General features: G+C 49.6%; 1 protein-coding gene across 1 annotated transcript; it reads left to right on the top strand.

Moving 5' to 3' along the window:
- The first annotated feature begins 936 nt into the window (after positions 1–936).
- On the top strand, positions 937–25,839 carry TRPV1 (transient receptor potential cation channel subfamily V member 1). Its single transcript, XM_057715640.1, has 15 exons — positions 937–1,238; positions 1,994–2,151; positions 2,226–2,378; positions 2,790–2,930; positions 3,399–3,697; positions 4,565–4,744; positions 7,305–7,463; positions 8,727–8,822; positions 10,016–10,086; positions 13,150–13,315; positions 13,728–13,794; positions 16,657–16,979; positions 18,108–18,235; positions 18,964–19,079; positions 24,966–25,839. Exons 1-15 carry the CDS (start codon positions 952–954, stop codon positions 25,136–25,138), a joined length of 2,517 nt encoding a protein of 838 aa, XP_057571623.1. The 5' UTR covers positions 937–951; the 3' UTR covers positions 25,139–25,839.
- The last annotated feature ends 364 nt before the right edge of the window (positions 25,840–26,203 follow it).

The following is a 26,203-nucleotide window of genomic DNA, read 5'->3' on the forward strand; positions in this document are numbered from 1 at the left end:
GGCATCTGGGTGATGGTGGGGTTTGGACAAGTGGAGAAGGAGGAAAAAGTACCCCACGTGGAGGCACTGTGGAGGCCAAGGTCCCTGAGATGTGGGACAGCGCTGGGTACCAGGGAGTGACGCACCCAGCTGGGAAGGGAAGAGTAAGAGAAGAGGTTAGGGAGGGAGTGGAAAACGATGTCAACACAAGTTTACAGCCACAGGTGCTGGCACTAGCTGCCAGTGTAACTCCAGGTATTCAGGCCTAGAAGGCCCACCAACCCCGAACCACTGAAAGTCTACAAGTTCAGGGCTGGGATGCTTGCCATATACTAATGTCACAAAAATGACAAGTGCAAAAAATCCCCTAGAAACGCAACAGTCGCAGCAGCCAGGGTGGAAGAGCAAAGGCAGGCGAGCGTGTGGCTGGTGGCGGGGACGTGCAGTGTGGAGCGTGAGTGTCGGTCTCTGCCAGCCAGGGCACTGGCTGTTCCCGGGGATACAGACTGCTCAGCTCTTTGGGGCTGAGCCTTCCTCATCACTGAGTTCCTCCCTGAATGCACAGCCAGCGACAGCCTCTGCTCCTGTTTCCTTTGTTCTGATCTTGCAGGGAGGCAGAGCAGGGGTTATCGTCCCCATTCTGCTGACAACACAACTGAGGCCCAGAGAAGGGAAGTGATCCACCCATCCTCTCCAAGCTGGGGGCTCCTCCGTCCCTGGTGGCTGACGGCCATGGGACTGCTAGGCCTGCTTCCCCCTGGGCCACTGGGGAGGGAGGTACAACACCCCTGAAACCTTCCTTTTTGGAAGGCTGGGGGCAGGAGCTGTTGGACTTCTGGGGTGTCCTGCTTCACAGGGGCCTTTGCTACAAGGGCAGTAGGGGCTGGGGTCGTGCAGTCCTCTAGCTGGGAATGAACCTGATCTTGGTGGCTGCCCACAGGCCACCTCTTGGGCCCCAGCGGATCTGGCAGGATGAAGAAATGGGGGCGCTCAGACTCACGCGAGTCTCAGGACCTGCCTCAAGAGGACTCCCGCCCAGACCCCCTAGATGGAGACTCTAACTCCAGGCCAGCTTCAGCCAAGCCCCACAGCTTCCCCACAGCCAAGAGCCGCAGCCGGTTCTTTGGAAAGGGTGACTCCGAGGACGCGTCCCTCATGGACTGCTCTTATGAGGAAGGCCAGCTGGCGTCCTGCCCGGCCATCACAGTCAGCCCTATTGTCATCATCCAGAGGGCTGTGGATGGCCCCACCTGTGCCAGGTAAGCTGCATTGGAGCTCAGCCTCCCTCTCCCCCAGGAGCCTAACTGGCCCAGCTGGCTAAGGCCCCAGCCAGGGAGACACCATGTGATATTCAAGTTTATGGGATGAAAGTACAGAGCTGGGGAGCTGAAGGGCCTCCAGAGGTCACCTGGTCCAGCGTCTGTACTCATAGGACCTCCAGGACATGTGGCCACTCATGCTGGCGTATGTGCGGATCCTGGCTGCCGGCTCATCTCCGGGTCCAGGCTGAGAGTGTTCACGAGCCCCAGTCATATAGACGTCAAGTCGAGAAGCTCAAGGGCAGGATGCTTTTAGACAGAGTACAAAACAGCCCCCGTGAGAGTCCACCAGGCCTCCCACCTCCTCCAAGGCAGGACAGGGACTGACAGGGCTGGCTGCCTTCTGTGGCCCTGTGAAGATGCTCTTTCACTTAGCAGGGGCCAGCCAAACCCTTGCCCCCAAGCCCCTTCAGGCTAGCCCAGCCTCTGAGCAGGCTGAGAAGTGAGTGGCCTGGGTGTTGGAGGAAGCACTGGCTGCAAAGACTTTCTAGATGATGCCTACAGACAGGGTGGGGACAAAATGGGGGCACATGTGTCCCGACGTTCCCCGTTAACAGCCTGGACGGAGGGGTGGGTTTTGTATCATGCTTTTCCCCCTTCGGTTTTCCTCGAGGTTTAGTCCTGCTCCCTGACAAGCTCTGAAGGCCTCAGGGCCAGGACCGGCATATGAGACGAAGGTGTTTTCTGGTCCATAGGCAGTCGTCCCAGGACTCTGTTCCTGCCGAGAACCTCAAGCTCTATGATCGCAAGAAGATCTTTGAGGCCGTCGCTCAGAATAACTGCGAGGAGCTGGAGAGCCTGCTGCTCTTTCTGCAGAAGAGCAAGAAGCATCTCATGGACAGCGAGTTCAAAGGTGGCCCCGAGGCCACCGGGTTCAGGGAGGGGCCCCGCCGTGGTGCCCGCTCTGACCCTCACTTTGTCTTGCAGACCCGGAGACAGGGAAGACCTGTCTGCTGAAAGCCATGCTCAACCTGCACGATGGGCAGAACGACACCATCCCGCTGCTCCTGGAGATTGCCCGGCAGACGGACAGCCTGAAGGAGCTCGTGAACGCCAGCTACACGGACAGCTACTACAAGGGTGAGGAGGGCCAGGCTGGCACCGCTCTGCCCACAAGCTCGCCTGGAGCCAGGAGGGCACCGTCACGCCCGGGCAAGCCTCTGAGCCCCTTCCTCCCTGTCACAGCCACTGAGTCAGGACCTCCTCGTCCTGGGGGATGGGTGGGTTGGGGGGAAGGCACTGCCTTGCCACCAACCAGCTTGGTCTCCTTGCACTTGAGCAGTTTTGATTACTCCAGCTCCCAGGCTGGTGTTCCCTGTTCCTGGGGGTCTCTACTCCTGTCTGAGGGACTCCCTGGGTTCCTTTGGGGGTTCCTGGCCTCTTCTGGTGGCGGGGTCATCCTGCACATTCTTCCCAGGCCCTCCCACAGCACCTGTCCGGGCACCCCCGCAGGGCTACGAGTGCAAAGCCAACAGCATGCGTCCTCCACAGGCCAGACGGCTCTGCACATTGCCATCGAGAGGCGGAACATGGCACTGGTGACCCTCCTGGTGGAGAACGGGGCCCAAGTCCAGGCTGCGGCCAACGGGGACTTCTTTAAGAAAACCAAAGGGAGGCCTGGCTTCTACTTTGGTAGGGAGACCAGGTGGTAGACACTTGACCTTTTTTTTTTTTAAGATTTTAAAAAAAATTCTTATTTCTTTATTTATTGATTTTTGGCTGCGATGGGTCTTCGTTGCTGCGCACGGGCTTTCCCTAGTTGTGGCAAGTGGGGGCTGCTCTTCATTGCTGTGTGCGGGCTTCTCGTTGTGGTGGCTTCTCTTGCTGCTCTAGGTGCGTGGGCTTCAGTGGTTGTGGCTCACAGGCTTAGTTGCTCTGCGGCATGTGGGATCTTTCCAGCCCAGGGATCCAACCCGTGTCCCCTGCATTGGCAGGCGGATTCTTAACCACTGCGCCACCAGGGGAGTCCCACAGTTGACTTTTCGATGATTGCTAAGGGGAGGTTTGGGGTGGAGACAGCGGGAACTGGAGGTCGGGTGGGGCAAGGGCCAAGCGAGACTCTTTCCGGGGAGGCCCACCACGTGCCTGTGTTGGCCGCAGGCGAGCTGCCCCTCTCCCTGGCTGCGTGCACCAACCAGCTGGGCATCGTGAAGTTCCTGCTGCAGAACTCCTGGCAGCCGGCCGACATCAGCGCCAGGGACTCGGTGGGCAACACGGTGCTGCACGCGCTGGTGGAGGTGGCTGACAACACGGCCGACAACACCAAGTTTGTGACGAGCATGTACAATGAGATTCTGATCCTGGGGGCCAAACTGCACCCGATGCTGAAGCTGGAGGAGCTCACCAACAAGAAGGGGCTGACGCCGCTGGCTCTGGCCGCCAAGAGCGGGAAGATCGGGGTAGGGCAGGGGTGTCATGCTGTGGATGCTGTGGGAGGCGGCTGCCTGTCTTACTAAGCTTCTGGCATCGCCACTGTGCAGAGCCCTGGTGCTGCCACACCAGCCTGTAGGGGTGGGGCAGGCGGCATTAGAATAAGCCACGGGAATTGTGAGACGCTGGGCAGAACCCAGCAGGGCACATGTGGCTGCTTCTGATTTGCCACTCTGAGCATCACCCACAGGACACTGGGTAGGGGTGAGATGCTGGAGCCTGGGGATGGGGGTGGTTTGAGCTGAGGGTGGAATGGGAAGAGAAGCTGTTGGTGATGTTTCATGGAAGACAGGACTTTTGGGTGATCTGGGGTCCTCATGGGGCAGGGCAGGCCCAAGCCTGTGGGTGAGGTCAGGCCATGGAAGGCTGAAGGTGGGGCTGGGCAGTTGGGAATTGGAGGGGAGGGGGCTTCTCTGTACCAGAGGATCCTGAGAGCTTGTCCCTGCCCGATACTGAGTCTCTTAGGATGAGAAGCCTGGCTTTATACCCTTGGTTTTATTTCTTGGATTTTCTTTGTTTATTTCCTTCTGGCTTGAGGTTTTCTAGAATGCACCACTGCAGTCCTTCACTGTGAGATGGGAGAACTGGGGGGCCAGGTGTGATCAGGTGATGAGTCCAATGTGGCTGCAGTTGGGGTCTGAGACAGTGGGAAGGTTGATCTTGATGGTGGTCAGGAGGCTGCTAGATGGAGTGGGGGCTCTCCTGGGGCTTGGGCGGGGTCTCCAATGGGCTGGGAAGCAGAGTTATTCTTGGAGCAGAGCTGGTGGCCTGGTGGGGTTGCAGCCTGTGCAGGGCCCCAGCCTGGTCTCTAACAGGCTCTTGTATCCCTGGGGCAGGTCTTGGCCTATATTCTCCAGAGGGAGATCCAGGAGCCCGAGTGCAGGCACCTGTCCAGGAAGTTCACCGAGTGGGCCTATGGGCCTGTGCACTCCTCACTGTATGACCTGTCCTACATTGACACCTGCGAGAAGAACTCAGTGCTGGAGGTGATCGCCTACAGCAGCAGCGAGACCCCTGTGAGTGGGCCGGGGCTGGGGCCCAGCCAGGGGCTTTGGGTCTCACTGCACCCCACTCCCCACCCCAGCCCCTGGTCTGGCTCTGCGTGTCCTCGCATCAGTGGAAACCTGCTACCCGGGGCCTACACCCCGCAGCCTCACCTCCCCATTCATTCCCACCGAATGTCTTCCCACATCATACAGTCCATATATGATAATATTCCCATAAAACTTAAATATTTCAAATGTACACAGACAAAAAAAAATCCTTTCATACCATATAAAAACAGGTAGCTTCATTTTGTTTATATAAATGGGATTGTATTATATATAGTACAGAACAACCGTGTTTTTCACTTAGTGGCATGTCATATAGATAGTTTTAACTTTTTAAATTAAAATTTATTTTTTTATTATTTATTTTGGCTGCAGTGCTTGGCTTGTGGGATCTTCCCTTACCAGAGATCAGACCTGGGCCCGCTGCACTGGAAACCCTGAGTCCTAACTACTGGGCCACCAAGGAATTCCCTGTAGATAGTTTTATATTAGACCGATATATTTATATCGGTCTGCTTTATTAAAAAAGATTACTGCAAGTATTCCATAGTAGGCATGGGGAGTAAATACCCATAGAAGGACATTTGAGTTATTTCCAGGGTTTTTTTTTTTTTTTTTTTTTCTACTACAGTGCTACAGCCCACTTGGCATGGGTTTGAGAATTTTTCTCTGAAGGATACCCGGAACGGAATTGCTAAGTCAGAAACTATGTCCTCCAAAAGATTGCATGAATGTACTTGCTCACCACCAGCGGACACACATATATACCCATGTCCTTGCCAACCTGGGTATTATCAATCTTTTTTTTCAACCTAGTTTAAGTCCATGGAATCCAGGCGGTATCTCATTGATGTCTTAATTCTTGTTTTCTTGATTACTGTGAGGTTGAGAATTTTTTCACGCGTTTCCGACCGGTCATGCTTCTTTGGTAGATTTCCTGTTCTGTTGTCCTTTGCCATCTCTTCTGCTGGACTGTTTGCCTCACCCTTAGTGTGTAGAGGCTCTCGTTATGAAATGAATCGGTACTTTCTCTATCGTACGTTTCAGACATTTTATTTTCTCCTAGTCTCTTGCAACCTTCATTTGCATCATTCGCTTATAAAAGGTTTTCATTTTGAGGGCCAAATAGGTTAGCCGTTTTCTTTCATAGCTTTCGGACTTGTGTCTTGCTTTGAAAGCCTTTTCCACTTCAAGATGACACACACATCCTCCAATACTTATATTTAGCTTTTTTGAGCATATTTTATGTTTGGCTTTTAAACTGATCAAGAATTGATTTTTGCGTAGGTGTGAGATAGGCGTTTTACTTAATTATCTTGTTTCTAAATGAGGGTCTCGATGCCACTTAATGAAACGTTTGTCCTGCCATCGTCACCGTCCTCTTCTAAGGTGATAGATGCTCTAGGCCCTGAGGTTGACTTTGAGGGGTGCAGTCTGTGCTGTTGGTGATGCAGGGCTACCATGACGTCTCAAAGGGCAGAGGCTGCATTTACAGGGGCAGAATCCAGGGGAGGGAGAGGCCTGTTCTGTCCTGTCAGCCCCCACCTGGGCTGCCATCCTGAATTCAGGCCTCTGACTCAGAATCCCAGTGTTCCCAGAGGGCTGGCCCAGGTAGGAAACGACCTCAAAAAGCACTGTGTTGTTTGGCCTAGAGAGGAGAGGGCTCTGGGGCCACAGCTGCCATCTGCAAATCTCTGGAGGCTTTCAAGGGCTGGAATGCAGTCCTGGGTCCCTGAGGCAGAGCTGGGACCACAGGTGGAAAGCAGAGAAGACCAATGTTACTCCAGAGGGTAGATCTTTCCAACAGGCTTCTTGGGGCAGCAGAGAGCTTCCCATCCCCAAAGGTATTCAAGAAGACATTGAACAGGGACCTCACTGGGGAGCCCAGGCTTGGGCCAGAGTTGGGCTCAATGGCCCAAAAAGGCTAGGAAGACTCAATTCTGGCTCATCTACATCCTAGGAATACTTGAACTTTAACAGGGAGCTCCTGGGTGTGAGACTTTGGCCCCAAAGCAATACTTGCAGTGATGGTATTCCAGGCACTGGGTCCACCCATGGCAGGAAAGCCTTCCTAGTCCCCTTCAGTCTCATGTGTAGGTAATTGCCACTCCCACCTGGATAGCTTGTCTGACCCAGGGCTGGAAGTGGGAGATTTAAAGAATTCAGAGGCCCCTCCCAGAGCCACTTCCCGATATTGTGGGACTAGCAAGGACAGAGGCTCTCGGAGAGAGTTATTAGAGAGAATGGGCATAGAATGTCGGGCGGCACTGGGGAGCTCTTGAGTGTCAGGGGCTCTTCGGATCACGAGTCCATTTCACCCCTTGTTCACTCTACAACAGGGGCACTGAGGCTCGGAGGGTGGGCCACGTGGGGAGCCCGCTGGTCCAGACCTGTGACCCTCTGCTGCTGCCCGGGCCGAGGGCGAGGTCATGTTGAGAGTGGGGTGGGGAGCCTCTGGGGCTGATGGGGGCCTGCGAGGTGGGTCCTGCTGGCAGGGAGCCTCACCTCTCTTTGCTCCCCTTAGAATCGCCACGACATGCTCTTGGTGGAGCCGCTGAACCGCCTCCTGCAGGACAAGTGGGACAGATTCGTCAAGCGCATCTTCTACTTCAACTTCTTCGTCTACTGCTTGTATATGATCATCTTCACCACAGTCGCCTATTACAGGCCTGTGGAAGGCCGGGTGTGTCGGATGCTGGGGCCCCAGAGGGGAGGAGGGGAGGGGGTGGGCGTTCCTATAGGACCCCAAGACCCCGGGCCCAAGCCCAGTCCTGGAGAGATGGGAGGGTCACCTGGAGATCTTAAGTCCCTGTGCTCAATCCTTCCTCTCCTGGTGGAATTATGCCCCCCACCCCGTTCTCTGCCCCACCTGTAGCCTTTTGGTTCTGAGAAGCTGAGCCTGTGGTCATTGAGGTCCCTGATTGCAGAGGGGGAGTACTAGGTTGGAAAGGATGAAGGAATAGGGTGCCAGAAGCAGCTCTCCGCTGGGCTGGATGTCTTCAGGGTCCTGGGTGGCCTAGGCCTTGAGCACCTTGCCAGCCCTCTCGCCGGCCCACTTCTGTTCACTCACTTGCGTATATTTGTTCCCAGACACGTACTTGGAGCACATCCTCTAAGTCAGGCCCTGGGCCGTGTATCAAATCAACTTAAGACCAGACTTTTTCTGCTATTAGGCACTTCGGACTCCATCAAGTTTCTGAACTGAGTCCTTTCCATTCAATATCCAAGCACTTAACTTGCTGCCTTTATTTCTAAGGTGTCTTGCTTGCAAATTTGGTTGAAAAACTCAACTTCCTAGTTAGGTGAAACCTGATTTCTATACACCTGTTAAGGCCATCTAGTGATTTTATTTTAAGAGAAAAGAGAAATGTGCTGATGAGATGAGCTAGGGAACTAGTGCTTATGAAACATGGATGATAGGCTGAAAGGAAACCCACTCTAGAAAACTGCGGCTAAAACACAAGGATGACACACATGTGCGTGTGTGTAGGTGTGTGAGAGAGAGAGAGACAGAGAGACAGAGAGATGTCTCTCCCTCTACCATCTGTAGGAAACCTTGACAGTCCTGGGAAAACAGGGGTTCACCACAGGCTGTAGAAAGAGTAGGAAGCAAACGGCATTGGGTCTGTAAAGGTGCCTCCACCTATGCCACCACTTCCTCCTAGCCAAGCAGAGCTCCAGGCTAGGACACGGTCCAGCAGACGGCACGGTAGTAAGGATGCACCTCTTAGCACTTGGAAGCTGCCACTTTAGAAATCACGTTCCACGGAGGGGCCTCCTTGCAGGTGTCCCCGTAATTGTGCAATGTCTTTGTGTCTCTCTCTCCTGATGGAGGCTAAGCCTCTCCCGAAGGGGTGGGTCTTAACCACAGGGCTTTGTACGAGGTAAATGTTTGTTGAAGGAATGAATGAGTGAATGGGACCACTAACTCCTCTACCCTTTGCAGCCTCCCTTTAAGCTGAAACACACTGTTGGGGACTATTTCCGAGTCACCGGAGAGATTCTTTCTGTAGCAGGGGGAATCTACTTTTTTTTGAGAGGGGTAAGCATTCCTTCCCACACAGTGAGTTTCCACTATCACCAAACCAAAAAGTCGAGAGAGTCACTCTGTGCTCACCCACTTTTGAATTCATCAGTCACGTAACGGTTGTGCTTGAGGAACTTGGAGATGCACAGGTGAAGGCATTAGGCGTTCATGGCTATGGGGGTGCAGGTTTGCTCAGTGGGTCTTCGGAGACCCAGGGCAGTCATGCTTGAAGACAGGCAGTCAGGGCCCTCCACTGCGTGTAATAGTTAATTACAGAGGTAGAGTGGAAGCCTCTTTAGAGACAGGATCATGACTGGTTGTTGTTTTATTAATTGAAACAGCTCATTAAAACTCAGAATAATGAAAGAAATCTGTATGTATACTGGAACCATTTTATTTTAACTAAAAAACTCAAACATGCATATTCCTTGGCCATTCTTCTTATATATGTGGGACCCCTGTTGCATGTACAACGGGATCTTAATGCAGAATTTGAGATTATTGTGATTTTTTTCCCCTTAATCTTTTTGATCTAAGCTACACCCTATTTTTATTTATTTATTTTTTTAGTAAATCACCTTTAAGGAGTCTTTCCAAATCACTGGACTCTGTCTTCACAGAAACAACTATCTGTATTTTCACACTCATAGTTTATATTGTAGTAAAGTACAAAGCTGCAGTAGCAAGTACAGCCAGCAAACAGCATTCTTGGCAAACAGGATCAACCAGCGGGAGGGTGCAGAGCGTGTGGGTGTCCTGGAGAGGAGCATTCACTGTGGGCAACAGTCAGAACGTTTTCAGGGAGTGGAGAGCACTGGTTTAACTGGTGAGTTAGTTCGGTGGAGGCTGGTTAAAGAATTTTTACTGTAATTCAAACTTCTTTTAGAAAATTAGGAAGAAAAAGCACAAATTAGAAAGAAGAAAAAAAAAAATCACCCAATCCCATCATTCAAGCACAGCAATTGATCACACGTTGGTGATTTTCCTTCCCATCTTTGCTTCTAGGCATAGTTGTAATTCCACTCTATTTAAAAATATCTTCCTGACTGAGTACATGACATCACCCCAGTAGCCTGACCTCCGCTGTTGCACTGTCTTCTTTATCTTTGCTTTGATGCACTCCCGTGGTCCATCGTGGCGGTGTTTAGGAAGCATTCTGGGCGCTCACCATTTAACCTTTCCTGGGATCTTACTCTGTTTACCTGCAGATTCAGTATTTCCTGCAGAGGCGGCCATCACTGAAGACCTTGTTTGTGGACAGCTACAGTGAGATGCTTTTGTAAGTGATACTGACTCTTATGCCTCTGTAGCAGATAGCATCTTTTAGCCATGAGATCTGGAGTTACAGCAATCAGCTGGTTCTCACTTATTCTCTCACATACGCTGGGCCTGGAACACAGTAGGGCTTCACAAACATGTTGAATGAATGATGGAAGGCACCCAGCAAATGTTTGTTGGGTGAGTAAATACTGAGGGTCCACTCTGTGCCAGGTATGCTCCAGGTGCTAGGGAATTTCTTTTAAATCTGGCACATCTGAAAATATTTCTACTATAGCTTCACGTTTGATTGATAGTGAGGTTGGGTATAAGATTCTTTGAAATTCTGAAGATATTTCTCCAGTTTTTTCTTTGCTTGCAGTATTAAAGGTGACAAGTCCAAAGCCATTCTGATTCTGAATCCTCTTTTAAGACCTGTTTTGGTTTTTCTCTTTGTAAGCCTCTAGTGTCTTCTGTTCTTCCCTAGTGTTTGGAAACTTGATGTTTCTTGATGCAGATTTGTTTTTTATCCAATGTTCTGGGTACTTAGTGGGCTCTTTCAATCTATAAATTTATGTCCTTTATTTTTTTATATATTTTCTTGAATTATTTCTTGATCTCTTCTGGAACTCCTGTGATTTGATATTGACCCTCCTGACCTAATCCTGAACTATTTCTTACATTTTCTCCCTTGTGTTCTGTCTCTTTGGCTCTTCTTTCTGGGAGGTTCAAATCAAATTTAATTTCCAGTTTTTCTATTGTGTTTATTATTATTTTTTAAATAAATGTATGTATGTATGTATGCATGTATTGGCTGCATTGGGTCTTTGTTGCTCCTCATGCGCTTTCTCTAGCTGTGGCGAGTGGGGACTACTCTTCATTGCGGTGCACAGGCTTCTCGTTGCGATGGCTTCTCTTGTTGCGGAGCAGGGCCTCTTGGCATGCGGGCTTCGGTAGTTGCGACACGTAGGCTCAGTAGTTGTGGCTCACGGGCTTAGTTGCTCTGCAGCATGTGGGATCTTCCCGGACCAGGGATTGAACCTGTGTCCCCTGCATTGGCAGGCAGATTCTTAACCACTGCGCCACCAGGGAGTTCGTTATTTTTGATACCATGTTTTTAATTCTAAGTGCTGTTTTTTAAAAATTCTATTTTCCTCTTTTATAGCAGTTATTCTTGTTTCATGGATGCAATATCTTCTTTTGTCTCTCTATGGTTATTTAGTTTTTGGTAATTTTTTTCTTTTTGTGTAGCTTTTGATTTCTCCAAATTGCTGTTTCCCATTTGCTTGTTTTGTTCTCTCTTTCATGTTAGAGGCCATTCTCACAATATTTGGAAATCTTTGATGTCTGCTCATGATTAAGAGCGGAGGACTGAATAGGTGGTTGGAAGCTCTTAATGTGTGAATGGGCTGCATTTTAGTCTGATCTAGATAAACAATTTATTGGAGAATGTCCAAAGTCAATCTGTTGCAGCATTTCAATCTTCTATTCAAAGAGAAGAAGTCTAGCTGCCAGCTTTCTGAGAGCTGAGTGGAGAAGAGGGCTTTATGTAATGTCACGTATAGAAATCACATAATCTCCTGTTTGTGCTAAAACACCACTGCTTTCATGGGTGTTTGACGAAACTGGGTCCAAGGATGCTCTGTTTTTTTGTTTTTTTAATTAATTAATTAATTAATTGGCTGCATTGGGTCTTCGTTGTGGCACATGGGCTTTCTCTAGTTGCAGTAAGCGGGGGCTATTCTTCGTTGTGGTGCGTGGGCTTCTCATTGCGGTGGCTTCTCATTGCGGCCTCTCTTGCTGCTAAGCATGGGCTCTAGGTGCGTGGGCTTCAGTAGCTGTGGCATGTGGGCTCAGTAGTTGTGGCACACGGGGTTAGTTGCTGCATGGCACATGGATCTTCCTGGACCAGGGATCGAACCTGTATCTCCTGAGTGGGCAGGCAGATTCTTAACCACTGCACCACCCTCTGTTTTACCTCCTCCAGAGACAACACCTCAACTCTCTCTCATGTCAGGTCTCTTCACCTCCCCTCCAGAGGTGCCTACGCCTTTCGAGGCTCCCTCAGTAAACGAGTTGATTCTCAGGTCTCCCCACTATGGATTCGGATTTGGCTTTCTTAGGTCTGCTAGGTCATTTTCCGTTTGTCCACTACTTCCCAGCTTCCAAAATTCCTATGTCAGCTGGTATCAGTTCTTGTTTTGGCCAAGAGTCTCCAGATGCTGAGGAATAGTTTTTCTTTGCAGCAGAACTCCAATTAATGAGCCAGTTTAGGGACACTAGTGTGCAATATGTTCACATCAGCACAGCGGTGGCTTTTTGCTGGGTTCTTGCACACAAATGGGAGGTCAGGTGGTCAGTGTGGTCTCCAGTGTCATCTACAGGGGGCGGGGGGGGGGGCACTTCTGGGAGGAGGCCGTGATGAACAAGGAGACTTGGGGTAGGTAAGTAGAAAAGGGACCACTGAGCAGACCCTGTCATAGGATCGTCATAGGATGATGACCATGGGATTGTCCAGCCTGTCCAGGGCTCCGACTTGGGCAGCCCCCAGCAGACTAAGGAACAAAAGGACATCTTCCCTGGCCCTGCTCCTGAGTTTGAGGGTGTGACCAGCAGACTCTACCTGTGGTTTTCTCAGGAGAGCACAGCCTTCTCTGTTGTCCGTGCGGCTATTGTTCCCAGGGACTAGGCAGGGAGGCTGTTGGGGCTAAAGCCATGTTTATCAGCCTTTATTCATTATTGCCTTTTTAGATTTTTTTTTCCAATTGCCCGTCCCATAAAATCTCTTTCTGCAAATACAATGTATACCTGATTATGTGCTGTATTTATATCTGCGCTTTGTGTGGAAAGAGACTAAGATTTGCACACGCCCCCCCTTCCCCCATCGCAACTGATTTTTGCTCTTGGGGGTGACATTGCTCCCACTGAGGCTCATGGGCTAAAGGAGGTGGGACGGCCACCCCCAGCTCGCCCGCGGCCTGGGTCTGTGCCTCTGAGGGGAGGTCCAGGCATCTGGGGGCTCGTCTGTGAGGGTGCCAGGCCTCCTGGCGCCCACAGACAGGGCTTGCTGTCCCTACCCCCTCAGCTTCATGCAATCGCTGTTCATGCTGGCGACCGTCGTGCTGTACTTCTGCCACTGCAAGGAGTACGTGGCCTCCATGGTGTTCTCCCTGGCCATGGGCTGGACCAACATGCTCTACTACACCCGCGGCTTCCAGCAGATGGGCATCTATGCCGTCATGATCGAGAAGGTGGGTGCCCATGCCCGAGGGGTTCTCCGCAGAGCCTGTTTACCTCCTGGGTGTGTGGGGCCTGGTCCCACAAACCCCATCCATCCTCTCTGCGTTGTCTGGGGAGGTGTTGCTTTATGACCCACTTTCCTAGAGAATTCCCCAACCAGCAGGCAATCTGGCCTTGACCTAGGTTTGGAAGCTCCCCTGAAACTTGACCTCCCCACCTAGCAGGCCCCCCTCTCCCATGGTAGGGAGCTGTGGTGACTCCCTCATGACACCAGAGCTGAAAACCACGCGACCAAACCTACCTGTCTGTCCTCTGATTCCACTTGGGCCCAAGATGAACCCCCAGGGCCGACAGGGTCCTGGCCCTTCCCTCGGCCCCTCCTGGGCCTCGATTTGGTTCTGACAAGTCTGCTCTCTCCTGCAGATGATCCTGAGAGACCTGTGTCGCTTCATGTTTGTTTACCTCGTTTTCTTGTTTGGGTTTTCCACAGGTAACAGGCTTGGTCAGGGCTGGTGGCGGGCCGGGGCTCTCTCTGACCTCAGCTTGCAGAGGACCTTCGGGGCGGGGTGGCGAGGGGCCCTCTGGGGTGTGTGTCTGCAGGTTACAGAGCAGATGGACAACAGACGCACTGAAATAGTAGGAGAACCTGGAGATTGATTCATAAAAGAATTTAAGTCATTTTAGAGGTATGAAGTGCTGCTTGCCTGTAGTAGAGCTGCATTTTGGCTCAATTAAAAATTTTTAACATTTTGATGTTATTTCAGAAAAGTCACAAGAGTAGTACAAACAACTTCTCTATAGTCTTTACCCAGATTCCCCCAATTTTACCACATTTAAAAAATCACTTCCTCTCCCTGCTACACACACACGCGCGCACACACACACACTACACCATAATTGAAAAAACAGTGAATTGCAGACATGATCAGTCCTCTACTGCTAAACAGTTTAGTGTGTATTTCCTAAAAACAAGAACATTCTCTTATATAAACACAGCATAATGATCAAAATCAGGAAATTGATATCAATACAGGACTATTAGCTACAATTCTAGTCTTATTCAAATTTCACCAATTGTCCTAATAATGTCTTTTACAGAAATGAAAATCCCAGATCACGCATTACATTCACTTGTCAAGCCTGTTTAGTTTCCTTCAATGTGGAGCAGTTCCTTAATCTTTTTTCTGTTTTGTGATCTTAGCATTTTTTATTGAGTAAAGGCCAGTTTTTACAATGTCTCAGTTTGGGTATGGCTGACATTTCCTCACAATTAGGTTCAGATATACATTTTTGGTCAGAATATCAAGGAAGTAATGTGTGTCTTCCTTATGTCCAGAGTCCCACGATATCTGTCTGTCCCATTTCTGGTAATGTTAACACTGTGGGGTTTTCTTTTTTTAATTGAGGTATAGTTGATTTACAATATTGTGTTAGTTTCAGGTGTATAGCAAAGTGATCCAGTTACACACATATATGTATACTTTTTCAGATTCTTTTCCATTATCGTTTGTTTCAAAATATTGAATATAGTTCCCTATGCTATACAGTATATCCTTGTTACTTATCTATTTTATGCACAGTAGTTTGTATTTGTTAATCCCATACTCCTAATTTATCCCTCTCTTCATCCCTTTCCCCTTCGGTAACCACAAGCTTGTTTTCTACGTCTCTGAGTCTGTTTGTTTTGCATATACATTCATTAGTATTATTTTTTAGATTCCACATATAAGTGATATCATATAATATTTGTCTTTCTCTGTCTGACTTACTTCACTTAGTGTGATATTCTCTAGGTACATCCATGTTGCTGCAAATGGCAATATTTCATTCTTTTTAATGCTGAGTAATATTCCATCGTGTATACATGCCACATCTTCTTTATCCATTCACCTGTCGATGGACACTTAGGTTGCCTCCGTGTCTTGGCTGTTGTACATAGTGATGCTATGAACATTGGAGTACGTATATCTTTTTGAATTAGAACTTTTGTTTTTTTCCAGATTATATGCCCAGGAGTAGGATTCCTAGATCACATGGTAGCTTTATGTTTAGTTTTTTAAGGAACCTCTGTACTGTGTTCCATAGTAGCTGCACCAATTTACATTCCCTCTAGTTACTTGGTTTTGGTAGGTCTACCAGATTTTTCCATTGTCAAGTTATTATCTTTTCCTTTGTAATTGATAAGGAATTTGTGAGGAGATGCTTTGAGACTGTGTAAATGTCCTGTTTCTCATCAGAGGTTCACCAAATTGTTTTAGCAGCCACCAGTGATTGTCACCTGAATCACCTGATCCTGTGATGGTTGCCACATGATAATTTTCTAACTTATCCTTCCTTGTACGTTTCTCAGCTGGCATTCTATTGTCAGGAAGAGCTTTCCTTACAACCACGTGATGGAAGGGGTTTCCATTCTCCCACACTGAGTTATGTATTTACATCAGTAGGGCTCATCGATTCATTTGTGTGTGTGTGTGTGTGTGTGTGTGTGTGGATTCTCACTTTGTTTAATGGGTTATAACTCCTTACGATCATCATTTATTTTCATGCTCAAATTCGCTGAGACGTGGTCATTAGGAGTCCCTTCAAGCTGCCTCCTGTGCCCTTGGGACACATCACATCATTTTTTGAGCAACCGAGTCCTGCTTGGATCCTCATCTTAGTCCTACTGTTACATGGTCCACATGGTATCCTGTCTGCGAGTGATGGGCAGCTTTGAGTGGAAGTGATCTGATAGGGATTGGTGTGGGCTCTGGCACTTGGTCTGAAGGCCCTGCATATCAGTAGCCACAGGAAGGGATTAGGCCAAAGGGGGTTAACAGATAACAGATATGCATTAACCATGGGGCACAAATGCTACAGACGCTCTCAGGAACCGGGAGTATATCTCCTAAAGAAGAGTGCAGAATGCAGCAGGAAGCCATTCTGCTCTCAGCTGCTTAGCCCCCATGGTTCTGAAATGGGTTGGCTCTGGGCTACCCTCTAAGGGGTACAAGCAGACAGGGTGTGACTGAGAAAGTAGCTGTGGAACCAGGGCTGACATGTAAGGTTAGGCAGGTTGTGCACTGCACAAATGTGGCTGTATCACACTGTGCATCTAGATTTGTATACTTATTTTAGCATTTTCCCCTAGCAGATGATAATATATTTTTCTTTTAATAAAACAGTATATTATGACAAACTGATAGTTTTGAAGGGGAGTGCTTTTTTGAAAAAAAAAAAAAAAAATCAACAAAGGAGCCACATAGCCAAGCCAGAGTTCCTGCTGCAGACGCATCCTGAGGTCGTGGGTGTGCATGCTGGGGGGCCTGGGGTCTTGGCTTCCATCCAGCCGCATGTTCCCCATGCCCTATAGCGGTGGTGACACTGATTGAGGATGGGAAGAATGACTCTGTGTTGGCTGAGTCGGCGTTGCACAGGCGGCGAGGTTCTGGCTGCAGGCCATCCGACAGCTCCTACAACAGCCTGTACTCCACGTGTCTGGAGCTGTTCAAGTTCACCATCGGCATGGGTGACCTGGAGTTCACCGAGAACTATGACTTCAAGGCTGTCTTTGTCATCCTGTTACTGGCCTATGTGATTCTCACTTACATCCTCCTACTCAACATGCTCATCGCCCTCATGGGTGAGACAGTTAACAAGATCTCACAGGAGAGCAAGAACATCTGGAAGCTGCAGGTGGGTTGCTTGGCGGGGTGTGCGCGGCACCAGGGGGTTGGCTGCTCTGGCTGCTGCTCAACACAGCCGGGCGCACGGGCCCCTGCATGCTTTGGGGAGGGGGCAGAAAGCCCAGCGGGGCCAGGGGCTCAGGCAGCAGCATCTCCCTCGGTGGGCTCCCTCTGGCTCCTCCCACAGGGGTCCCTGGCCAGGGTCACCAGCTGGAGTTCGTAGACACTGTATCCACTGTGGGCTGGGGGATCCGCAGGGGGAGGAGACAGAGGGTTCCCCGCCACGGGGTGCCTGTTGCAGAGGAACTCGGTCTCGGGTGGGCACCAGACACCAGACTCGGGGAGCAGCTAATATGGGATGGGCCCTGACAGCTGCATTTACGAGCCACCTGGTCCATATCTGCCTTCCCCATTAATAATAAAAGCACTGTTCTTATTAAGTAGCACTGGCTCTAGGCCAGGTACTGTTCTAAATGTTTTAATTACATGCTCTCTCTCTTTTTTTAATATTGTCAATTTTTTTAAATTAAATTTTATTTTTTTGACATACAATAAACTGTATATATTTAAAGTGTACAATTTGACATTTTTTTTCTTATTAGTAATGTATATATGGCAATCCCAATCTCCCAATTCATCCCACCCCAACCCTACGTGCTCTCTTTAATCCTACAGCAATGCTACCAAGAGAAAACGCTCACTATCCCCTATTTTGGATGAAGGCACGAGGCCTAGAGAAGTTAGGTATCTGTGTCCAAGGCAACTAGTCAGTAGCCCAGCCAGGACTCAGCCCAGGCAGTCTCACCCCCAAGGCTCTGCTCTTAACCACTACACTATGTTGCCCCTTTGTAATCTCCTCAGGGGAGGGTCTGGGGCTGGCATATTCCCTCTCACTCCCGACTGCCCTGCCCAGACCTGGCAAGCACCAGCAGTGCCTATGCAGGTCTGAGCTCCATCCGTGGAGAGTGCACCCACCAGCTGTGGGAACCAGCCTGGTGCAGACGGTACTGAAGGTCCAGCTCAGAGACCCAGGGACAGGGAGGGACCCTGCAGACGCTGAACTTGGCAGGCGGCACCGGCAGCCGGGGTGGCTCCTGGATGAGCCCTCTGCCCCTCTGCCTTTTGTATGTTCCTGCAGAGAGCCATCACCATCCTGGACACGGAGAAGAGCTTCCTTAAGTGTATGAGGAAGGCCTTTCGCTCAGGCAAGCTGCTACAGGTGGGGTACACCCCTGATGGCAAGGACGACTACAGGTGGTGTTTCAGGTAATTCCCAGGCAGGAATCAAAGCTTGGGGGAACTCAAGGGCTCAGCTATGGCTATTGGGACAGACCCAGAGCCAGCTGTGGGGACAGAGGCCTGTCTCAGGGCTCACGTTTGGGCATGGAGATTCACCCGGAGCCAGCTGCGGGGACAGGGGTCTTTCCAGGGCTCAGCATGGTATGGGGGGCTCACCTGGAGTCAGCAGTGGGCGCCTAAGCCATCCTCTCCCAAGCAGCTGTAGGTCCAGGGGCTGCCCTAGGCTTTGACTGTGGGCACAGGGGCCCCACCATAGATCACAGATGGTGGGACCCAGACATGAAATACTGGAAAATGAGGTGCCCAGAAGGGGTCACCTAGCGATCAGGGTCAGAACCAGGAATCCAATCTTTAAAGTCTCTGGGCCCCATGGTGTGGTCCAAGAACACATCTTCAGGGGTGGTGTGCAAAAGGCAGGCCCCCCACCGGAATTCCCTGGAGGTGCAGTGGTTAGGACTCCGCGCTCTCCCTGCTGAGGGCTCGGTTCGATCCCTGGTCAGGGAACTAAGATCCCATACGCTGCGTGGTGTGGCCAAAACAAAAACAGAAACAGAACAAAAACAAAAGGCAGGCCCGTCTGGGCCATCCCCTTACCAGCTGTGTCTGTGGATCCTGGTCTGTGGGCTTGGCCTGCGGGGCTGGGAAACTGGCCGGGGACCGCCAGCTCCCTGCTCCCCCACCTCCTCCTCCTGCAGGGTGGACGAGGTGAACTGGACCACCTGGAACACCAACGTGGGCATCATCAATGAAGACCCGGGCAACTGTGAGGGCATCAAGCGCACCCTGAGCTTCTCCCTGCGGTCAGGCCGAGGTGAGGGGAAGGCGGGCAAGTGAAACCTCGGGGTCCCCCAGCCCTGGAGCATCCCCAGGTGTCAGCCACCCACACACTCAGTCACGGGCGCTCCCCTGCTCTCCCGTGCCCCTGCACCACCCCCTGCTCCACGTGCCCTTGCCCGCTGGCTCTGCCAGCACACCTGGTGGTCAGTGCCCCGGAGGAAGCCGTCAGCCCACATCCCGCCTCCCTGCGGGCTGCCCCGTCTCCTCCGCCCCGGTCCTCACACCCAGCATCTGCCCTCAGCTCCGTGAGGCTTAGGGACACACACAGGAACTCTCCCCTGGCCTGATAGCCAGGCAGGCAGAGGAGGGAAGAGGGGGAGGAGCAAAGGTACACCCTAAACAGCGGAGCCCTGCGGAAAATCACTTCCTGAAAAAAGTCCTTTCATGGTTCACAGTAAACATTTTACCAGTAGACGTGGAATGAGGGGTCCAATGGAAGACATTTACTTAAAAATGAGGCTAACCTAGTCTTATACTGAACACATTTTGAGTTATAATTGCAACCCTGCCCTAAGTCTTTGTTTTTCTCTTTTTAAAAAAATTATGGTACAACAAACATCACATGACATTTGCCATTTTCACCATTTTTTAAAAAGTGTACAGTTTGGTGCTATTAATTATACCCATGGTGCTGTGTAAGCACCATCCTTATCTATTTCCAAACGTTTTCATTATTCCCAACAGAACCCTGTACCCATTCAACAATTACCTCCATTTCACCCTCTTCCCAGCCCCTGGTAACCTCTATTCAACTTTCTGTCTTCATGAAGTGCCCTATTCAAGGTACTTCATATAAGAGGAATCACACAGTATATGTCCTTTTGTGTCTGATTCAATAATGCTCCATTGTATGTATATATCATATTTTATCTAGCCATTCATCTGTTCACTGACATTAGGATGTTTTCACGAGATTCTTTTTGATTCCCTGCTTTCTAGTATTTTGGGTGGTAGTGGAATTGCTGGATCATGTGGTAATTCTATGTTTACCTTTTTTGAGGAACTGCCAAACTGTTTTCCAAAGCAGCCGAGTCACTTTACATTCCCACCAGCAATGGACCAGGTTTCCACATCCTCACCTACGCTTGTTATTGCCTGGTTTTGTTTTGACTGTAGGCATCCTAATAGATGTGAGGTAGTATCTCATGGATTCACATTTCCATTCTGACTAATGATTTTGAACATCTTTTCATGTGCTTATTTGCCATTTATAGATATTCCTTGGAGAAAAGCTTCTTTGAGCCCTTTGCCTATTACATTTTTTTAAATTGTTGAGTTATAGGAGTTCTTTGTTTCTTCTGGATATTAATTCTTTATCAGATATATGATTTGTCAATATTTTCTCCTCCTCTGTGAGTTGCCCTTTGGTGTACAATAGCTTTTATTTTGATGAAGCCCAGTCTATCTATTATTTTCTTTTGTCGTCTGTTCTTCTGCTGTCATAGCCAAGAAATCAGTGTCAAATCCAGTATCAGGAAGATTGTCCCTTGTGTTTTTTTTTTAAGAGTTTTGTAGCTGTAGCTTCCTACCATTTTTTATTTGTTTTTTGTTTTGAGGATTTAATACAATATATATTGTGGATTAGTTGAAATAACACATGTAAAACTCTGGCACATCGTAGATATTCAATAGATCCATGTAATGTGGCTCTTAGCTGGGGTGTTCTCCCCTTTAGAGTTTTTTTTTTGAGGTACATCAAAGTGAATCAGCTGTATTTATATGTATATCCCCACGTCCCCTCCCTCCCGCGACTCCCTCCCACCCTACCTATCCTAGCCCTCTAAGGCATCACCCATCATCGAGTTGATCCCCCTTTGTTATACAGCAACTTCCCACTAGCTATCTATTTTACAGTTGGTAGTGTATATATGTCTATGCTATTCTTTCATGTCGTCTCAGCTTCCCCTTCGCCCCTGCCCCTCCAACCCTGTGTCCTCCAGTCCATTCTCTGCATCTGCATCCTTATTCTTGCCCTGTCACTGGGTTCGTCAGTACCATTTTTTTTTTTTAGATCCCATATATATGAGTTAATGTTGCTAATTCTTAAATGAATGAAGAATGAATCAAGTGTTGATAGTTTCTTTTTTTTTTGGCTCGTTGAGGGAAAGGACATGATTTTTTAGGCAAACTTGCCTGTTAACATGACACTGCATGTTTTATATTTGATATTGCTTCATAGAGAAGCCCATTTTTTTTTTTAAAGATTCTTTTTTTTTAATAAATTTTATTTATTTATTTATTTTATTGGCTGTGTTGGGTCTTCGTTGCTGCACACGGGCTTTCTCTAGTTGCGGCGAGTGGGGGCTACTCTTCCCTGTGGTGCACGGGCCTCTCATTGAGGTGGCCTCTCTTGTTGCAGAGCATGGGCTCCAGGCACATGGGCTTCAGTAGTTGCGGCACATGGGCTCAATAGTTGTGGCTCACGGCTCTAGAGCGCAGGCTCAATAGTTGTGGCGCATGGGCTCAGCCGCTCCGTGGCATGTGGTATCTTCCTGGGGCAGGGATCGAACCCGTGTCCCCTGCATTGACAGGCGGACTCTTACCCACTGCACCACCTAGGAAGTCCGAGAAGCCCATTTTTAAAAAAATTAATTAATTTGTTTTTTGATGGTGTTGAGTGTTCATTGCTGTGTAGACGGGCTTTCTCTAGCTGGGACAGATGAGCAGGGTCTGCTCTTTTTTGTGCTGCATGGGCTTCTCATTGCAGTTACTTCTCTTGTTGTGGAGCACAGGCTCTAGGCCCGCAGGCTTCAGTAGTTGTGGCACATGGGCTCAGTAGTTGTGTTGCATGGGCTTAGTTGCTCTGCAGCATGTGGAATCTTCCTGGACCAGGGATTGAACCCGTGTCCCCTGCATTGGCAGGCGGATTCTTAACCACTGTGCCACCAGGAAAGTCCCTCAAATTTGATAATTTCTATTGATCTGTCTCCAAATTCATCAACACTTTCCTTGGTCAGCTCCAAATTTCTATTAAGCCCATCCAATGAATATTACATTTCAAGTATTATGCTATTTGGTTATGGAGTTTCTATTTGGTTCTTTTGTTTTGTTTTGTTTTGTTTTTTTAATAGTTTCCATTTTCCCCCTGAAATTCCTTAGCTGTTTCTTCATTAAGATTATGTTGTCTTTTGGTTCTCTGAACATATTTATAATAGGTGCTTTTGCTTCTTCACCTACTAAATCTGCTAAATCCAACATTTGGGCCATCCTGGGGTCAGTTTCTATTCACAGGTTTTTTCCTGACTGTGAGTCACATTTCCCTGTTTCTTGTATGTCTAGTAACTTGTAATTACAATTGTATACTGGGCATTGTAATAATATGTTGCACAGACTTTTGATTGAATTTTTGCTCTAGTTGGCAGTTCAGTTACTGATGAATCACCTTGAACTTGTGTAGGCTTAGTTTTAACCTTTATTATGGTAGATGTGTGGAAATGCCACCGTATTTTCCAATCCCATCAGACTTGTGGAACTCAACCTCCAAACTGTTTTCACTGTGGATCTTGTCAGGACTTGGTTTTAGGCTTTTTTAGGGTGGGTCTTGAGTAGATCTTACTGTAGTGCACGTAGGGTAAGTAGGGCATTTCTGGTATTTTAGCCTGATCCTCAGAGTAGAAAAAGGGTGGTAAGAAGGTCTCTCCACTGTCTGGGCTGGCTCTCTACTAGCCCTTAGTACTGCTCAGCTTCTGGTGTCTCTGTCCCACTTTCGACCCCATAGCAGCCACTGTCTGAGAAGCCTGTGCAAGTACAGCCCAGCTCTCAGCCAAGAACTTGGGAGGAACCCACCCCCAAAGACTTCTGGACCTCCACCCCCGCAGCTTTCTTCCTCTTCTCCTGCCCCTGTTGCGTGGAATCTAGGTGCTTTGGCTGCTCGAAACTCTGCCTCCTTCTTCCTTAGCTCAGAGGCACTGCCACACTCTGCTCAGACTCCAGCTCACCGCGCCATCATCTGAGAGCTTGTCCCTAAGCAACGCGTTCGGCTGTTCACAGGGCTCACCTTGTGAATTTCACCTCTCAAGCTGCAATTGCAGCTTCTCAGTCTGTTGTCTTATGCCTGAAGACGTTTGCTGCGTGTATTTTGTCCAGTTTTATTTTTGTTTACAGCGGGATGGCTAGCCCAGTACTGGATACCCCATCAGAGCTGGAAGTGGAAATCTATTTTATTGAGGATTTTACTTTTGGAAAACGACTCAAGGGCCTCATCAGTTTTCCCAAGGGCCTCCTGCAGTCCTATACTTTCCCCACAAGTTTCATTAGAAGCACTCCCTGTGTCATGTCATAATAATTATTGATTATCTTTTTTTTCAGTTGTTAACTGGTGCAGCTTCACCACAGAGCCATTCAAAGGTGGTTTTGCTTGTGATCTGAGTAGTTTTCCGACGTTGCTCTTACTGACTTTAGGAAACCACATACCTTTTGCGAGATTTGCTGTTTCATCTTGCAGTTGAGCTGCGTTGTGTTTGCATGACATTTTTGGCTGTTTATAGCATTGCTCATTCACTGTGCTATTAATAAAGACATCGACCCAGTGGCAGGGATACACACACACTCATGTTACTTGGGGTGGGGCTGGGAGATGGTTAGAGGTTCCCTGGTTTCACACATGTGATTAACTAGGGAGTATTTCCTGAGGAATTTGCTTTCCTATACAGCTTGGTAACAGTGGAAACTCCTGTCTTATTCAGATAACAAGGAACTCTCCCCACCCACACAGCACGTGTGATCGGGAAGGGGTAAGGGAGTGCATGAGCGAAAGGGCAGGGCAGAAAGTGGTCAGGAGCTGAGCTAGGGAGGCACATGAGGGGGTCTTGGCCTCAGGCCTGTGGGAAGCGGGTGCTGGGAGCCCCATGCCTTCTTTGAGGGCCCAGGAACTGGAGCTGGGCTGAGCGGTCTCTGAGGCTGGGTGTCCCCACCATCCATCCCATCTTCAGTGAGCACCTGGCCTGTCTCCCCATGGGGCCCTCCTGCTTCTATGCCTTTCCTGAAACATCCTCCGGGTGCTTGGCATCAGGCTGCGGTTGAGGGGGCGGGCCAGTGTCGGCCTGTGGGCCGGGGGTGGGGGGACCCCGGGGCCTGGAGAATTCAGCCGTGGTGGTCACGATGGACCCAACCTCCCCCATTCCTGATGCCTTTCAGATGTGACCAGTGTGGGACACCCGCAGAGGGGCCTGAATTGTGGCCTGAGGGCAGAAGGTGTGAATTTAGGCTGGTTTTCTAGAAAGCAGACCCAAGATGGCCAGCCAGAGGGCTTGGCTGACCAGGGCTCTGGCAAGTGGAAGGAGAGCCCGTACAGCTGTCCCTCTCGGCTGTCACTTCTCTGAGGTCACGGGGGGAGAGAGGGGCTGGAGATCGCTATGCGGGTGACAATGGGGTCCTCCTAAGGGGCTTCCTGGAATTTCAGGCCACACATGAGAGCCCACTTTGAGGCCCATTGTCACCAGGGTTCCCTTGGCATTGTTCCCAATGTGCTATTCCCTGGTGGGGCCTGGACCCCAAAGCCTGATTCTTTGGCTGGTGTTCATCACCTGCCACTGACCTGGTGCGGAGCTGCTCCCGGGGCAGCCCCAGCGTGGCTCTCCCTCCGTGTGGGCAGAGAGGAAGCAGAGGCCAAGAGCAGTAGGCACTGGACTCTCCTGAGGCCACGAGCAGGTCAGGGTAGGGTCGAGGAGGGGAATTTTGGAGCCACCAGAGCAGATGAGGCTCCTCGAGCAGCTGAGGGAAGAGGAAAGGGCACCCATCCCTGTGCTCTGGAAGCACTGTTTTGCCTGGGCCCTTTTATCTGGAGGGTGGTCATGCCAGCAAACCACTGTTTGGTATCATTTTGCTGCCTCCAAGGCAGTAACAGTGTTTCATTCTTCAGTTGCAGGAAGGAACTGGAAGAACTTTGCCCTGGTTCCCCTCTTAAGAGATACAAGTACTCGAGAAAGGCGCGATGCTCAGCCGGAGGAAGTTCACCTGAAGTACTTCACAGGGTCCCTCAAGCCGGAAGATGCTGAGATCATCAAGGATCCTGCTGCTTTAGGGGAGAAGTGAGGGACTCACAGGGTGCTCTCAACCCTGTGAGCCTCTGGAAACCCCACTGTCGCTGGTAGGGTGCGGGTAGGGGCTGCTAGTGTTGTCTCAGCAGCCTGGCCCCACCAGTGCCTGCCTCCCAGGCCACTTCCCAGACTGCACGGGACAAACTGTGGAAGGCATTGCTGGAAGCATGGGAAGAGAGAGTTATGCAACCCTCACTGTCCCTAGCTGAATCTCCTAATACAAAAGGATGTCACTTTCCGGTTTTTACTGACTTTATCAAACATGAGAAATCTCTATGTGCACGTATGCGATGCCCTTGTTTCCTTCAATTTGTATTCCTGGGAGTGAAAGGCAGAGAATCCCAGGGAAACACCTTTTAGAACAAAACACTTCCTTTGCCATCAAATGCTGAAGCCCTTGTCTATATTGTGCTTAATATCTTCCCTGTCCAGAGTGGTCTGGGGGTGATGATGGTCGGTCCCCCGAGAAGGTGGGGGAACCTGGCCCCGTTCCCAGCTCTGCCAGAATCATGTGTTTCCTGAGCGACTCCCTCCTTCTGTGTGGTCCATCACTGTTCCGAAAATATTAGCTCTATTGCTGTTCAAATAAAAGTACAGAACTGTGTCCCAAGGCCACGTGGCAAGGATTTTTTAAATGATCTACTATCTGTAGTGGCCATAGTCCTGCTCGCCTGCAGTGGTACGTACTTGCACCTCCACCCATCCTGCCATCCATGAAATACATACATAAATAAATATATATGTCATATCAAGTGTGGACTCCATGTTAGTCATTGGGCTGGCATAGCTCATTGGCTCTGTGTGGTCTGTGTGTGCACGTGTGTACGTGTGCGTGTGTGTACTACCCTATATGCCTAGGAGCCTCTGATCATGTTTTAGTTGTTACCCATGGGTGACAGCACTCCTGCATGCATACACCTGCCGTAGTTAGCAAACTATGGGCCATGGGCCAAATCTGGCCTGCCACCTGTTTTGGTAAACAAACTTTATTGGAACACAATGCAGCCATTCATTTCTGTGCCATCTTTGGTTGCTTTCATGCTACAGTGCAGAGTTGAGC

The sequence above is a fragment of the Hippopotamus amphibius genome, chromosome 17 (genome assembly GCF_030028045.1).
Source record: "Hippopotamus amphibius kiboko isolate mHipAmp2 chromosome 17, mHipAmp2.hap2, whole genome shotgun sequence".
In the NCBI taxonomy this organism is placed as follows: Eukaryota; Metazoa; Chordata; class Mammalia; order Artiodactyla; family Hippopotamidae; genus Hippopotamus; species Hippopotamus amphibius.

Excerpts from the sequence above, each read along its gene's own strand:
- TRPV1 (XM_057715640.1), top strand. The coding sequence starts at position 952 with ATGAAGAAATGGGGGCGCTCAGACTCACGCGAGTCTCAGGACCTGCCT. Across the intron at positions 2,931-3,398 it reads GAGGCCTGGCTTCTACTTTG|GCGAGCTGCCCCTCTCCCTG; the intron begins GTAGGGAGACCA and ends TGTTGGCCGCAG. Across the intron at positions 10,087-13,149 it reads AGCTACAGTGAGATGCTTTT|CTTCATGCAATCGCTGTTCA; the intron begins GTAAGTGATACT and ends CTACCCCCTCAG.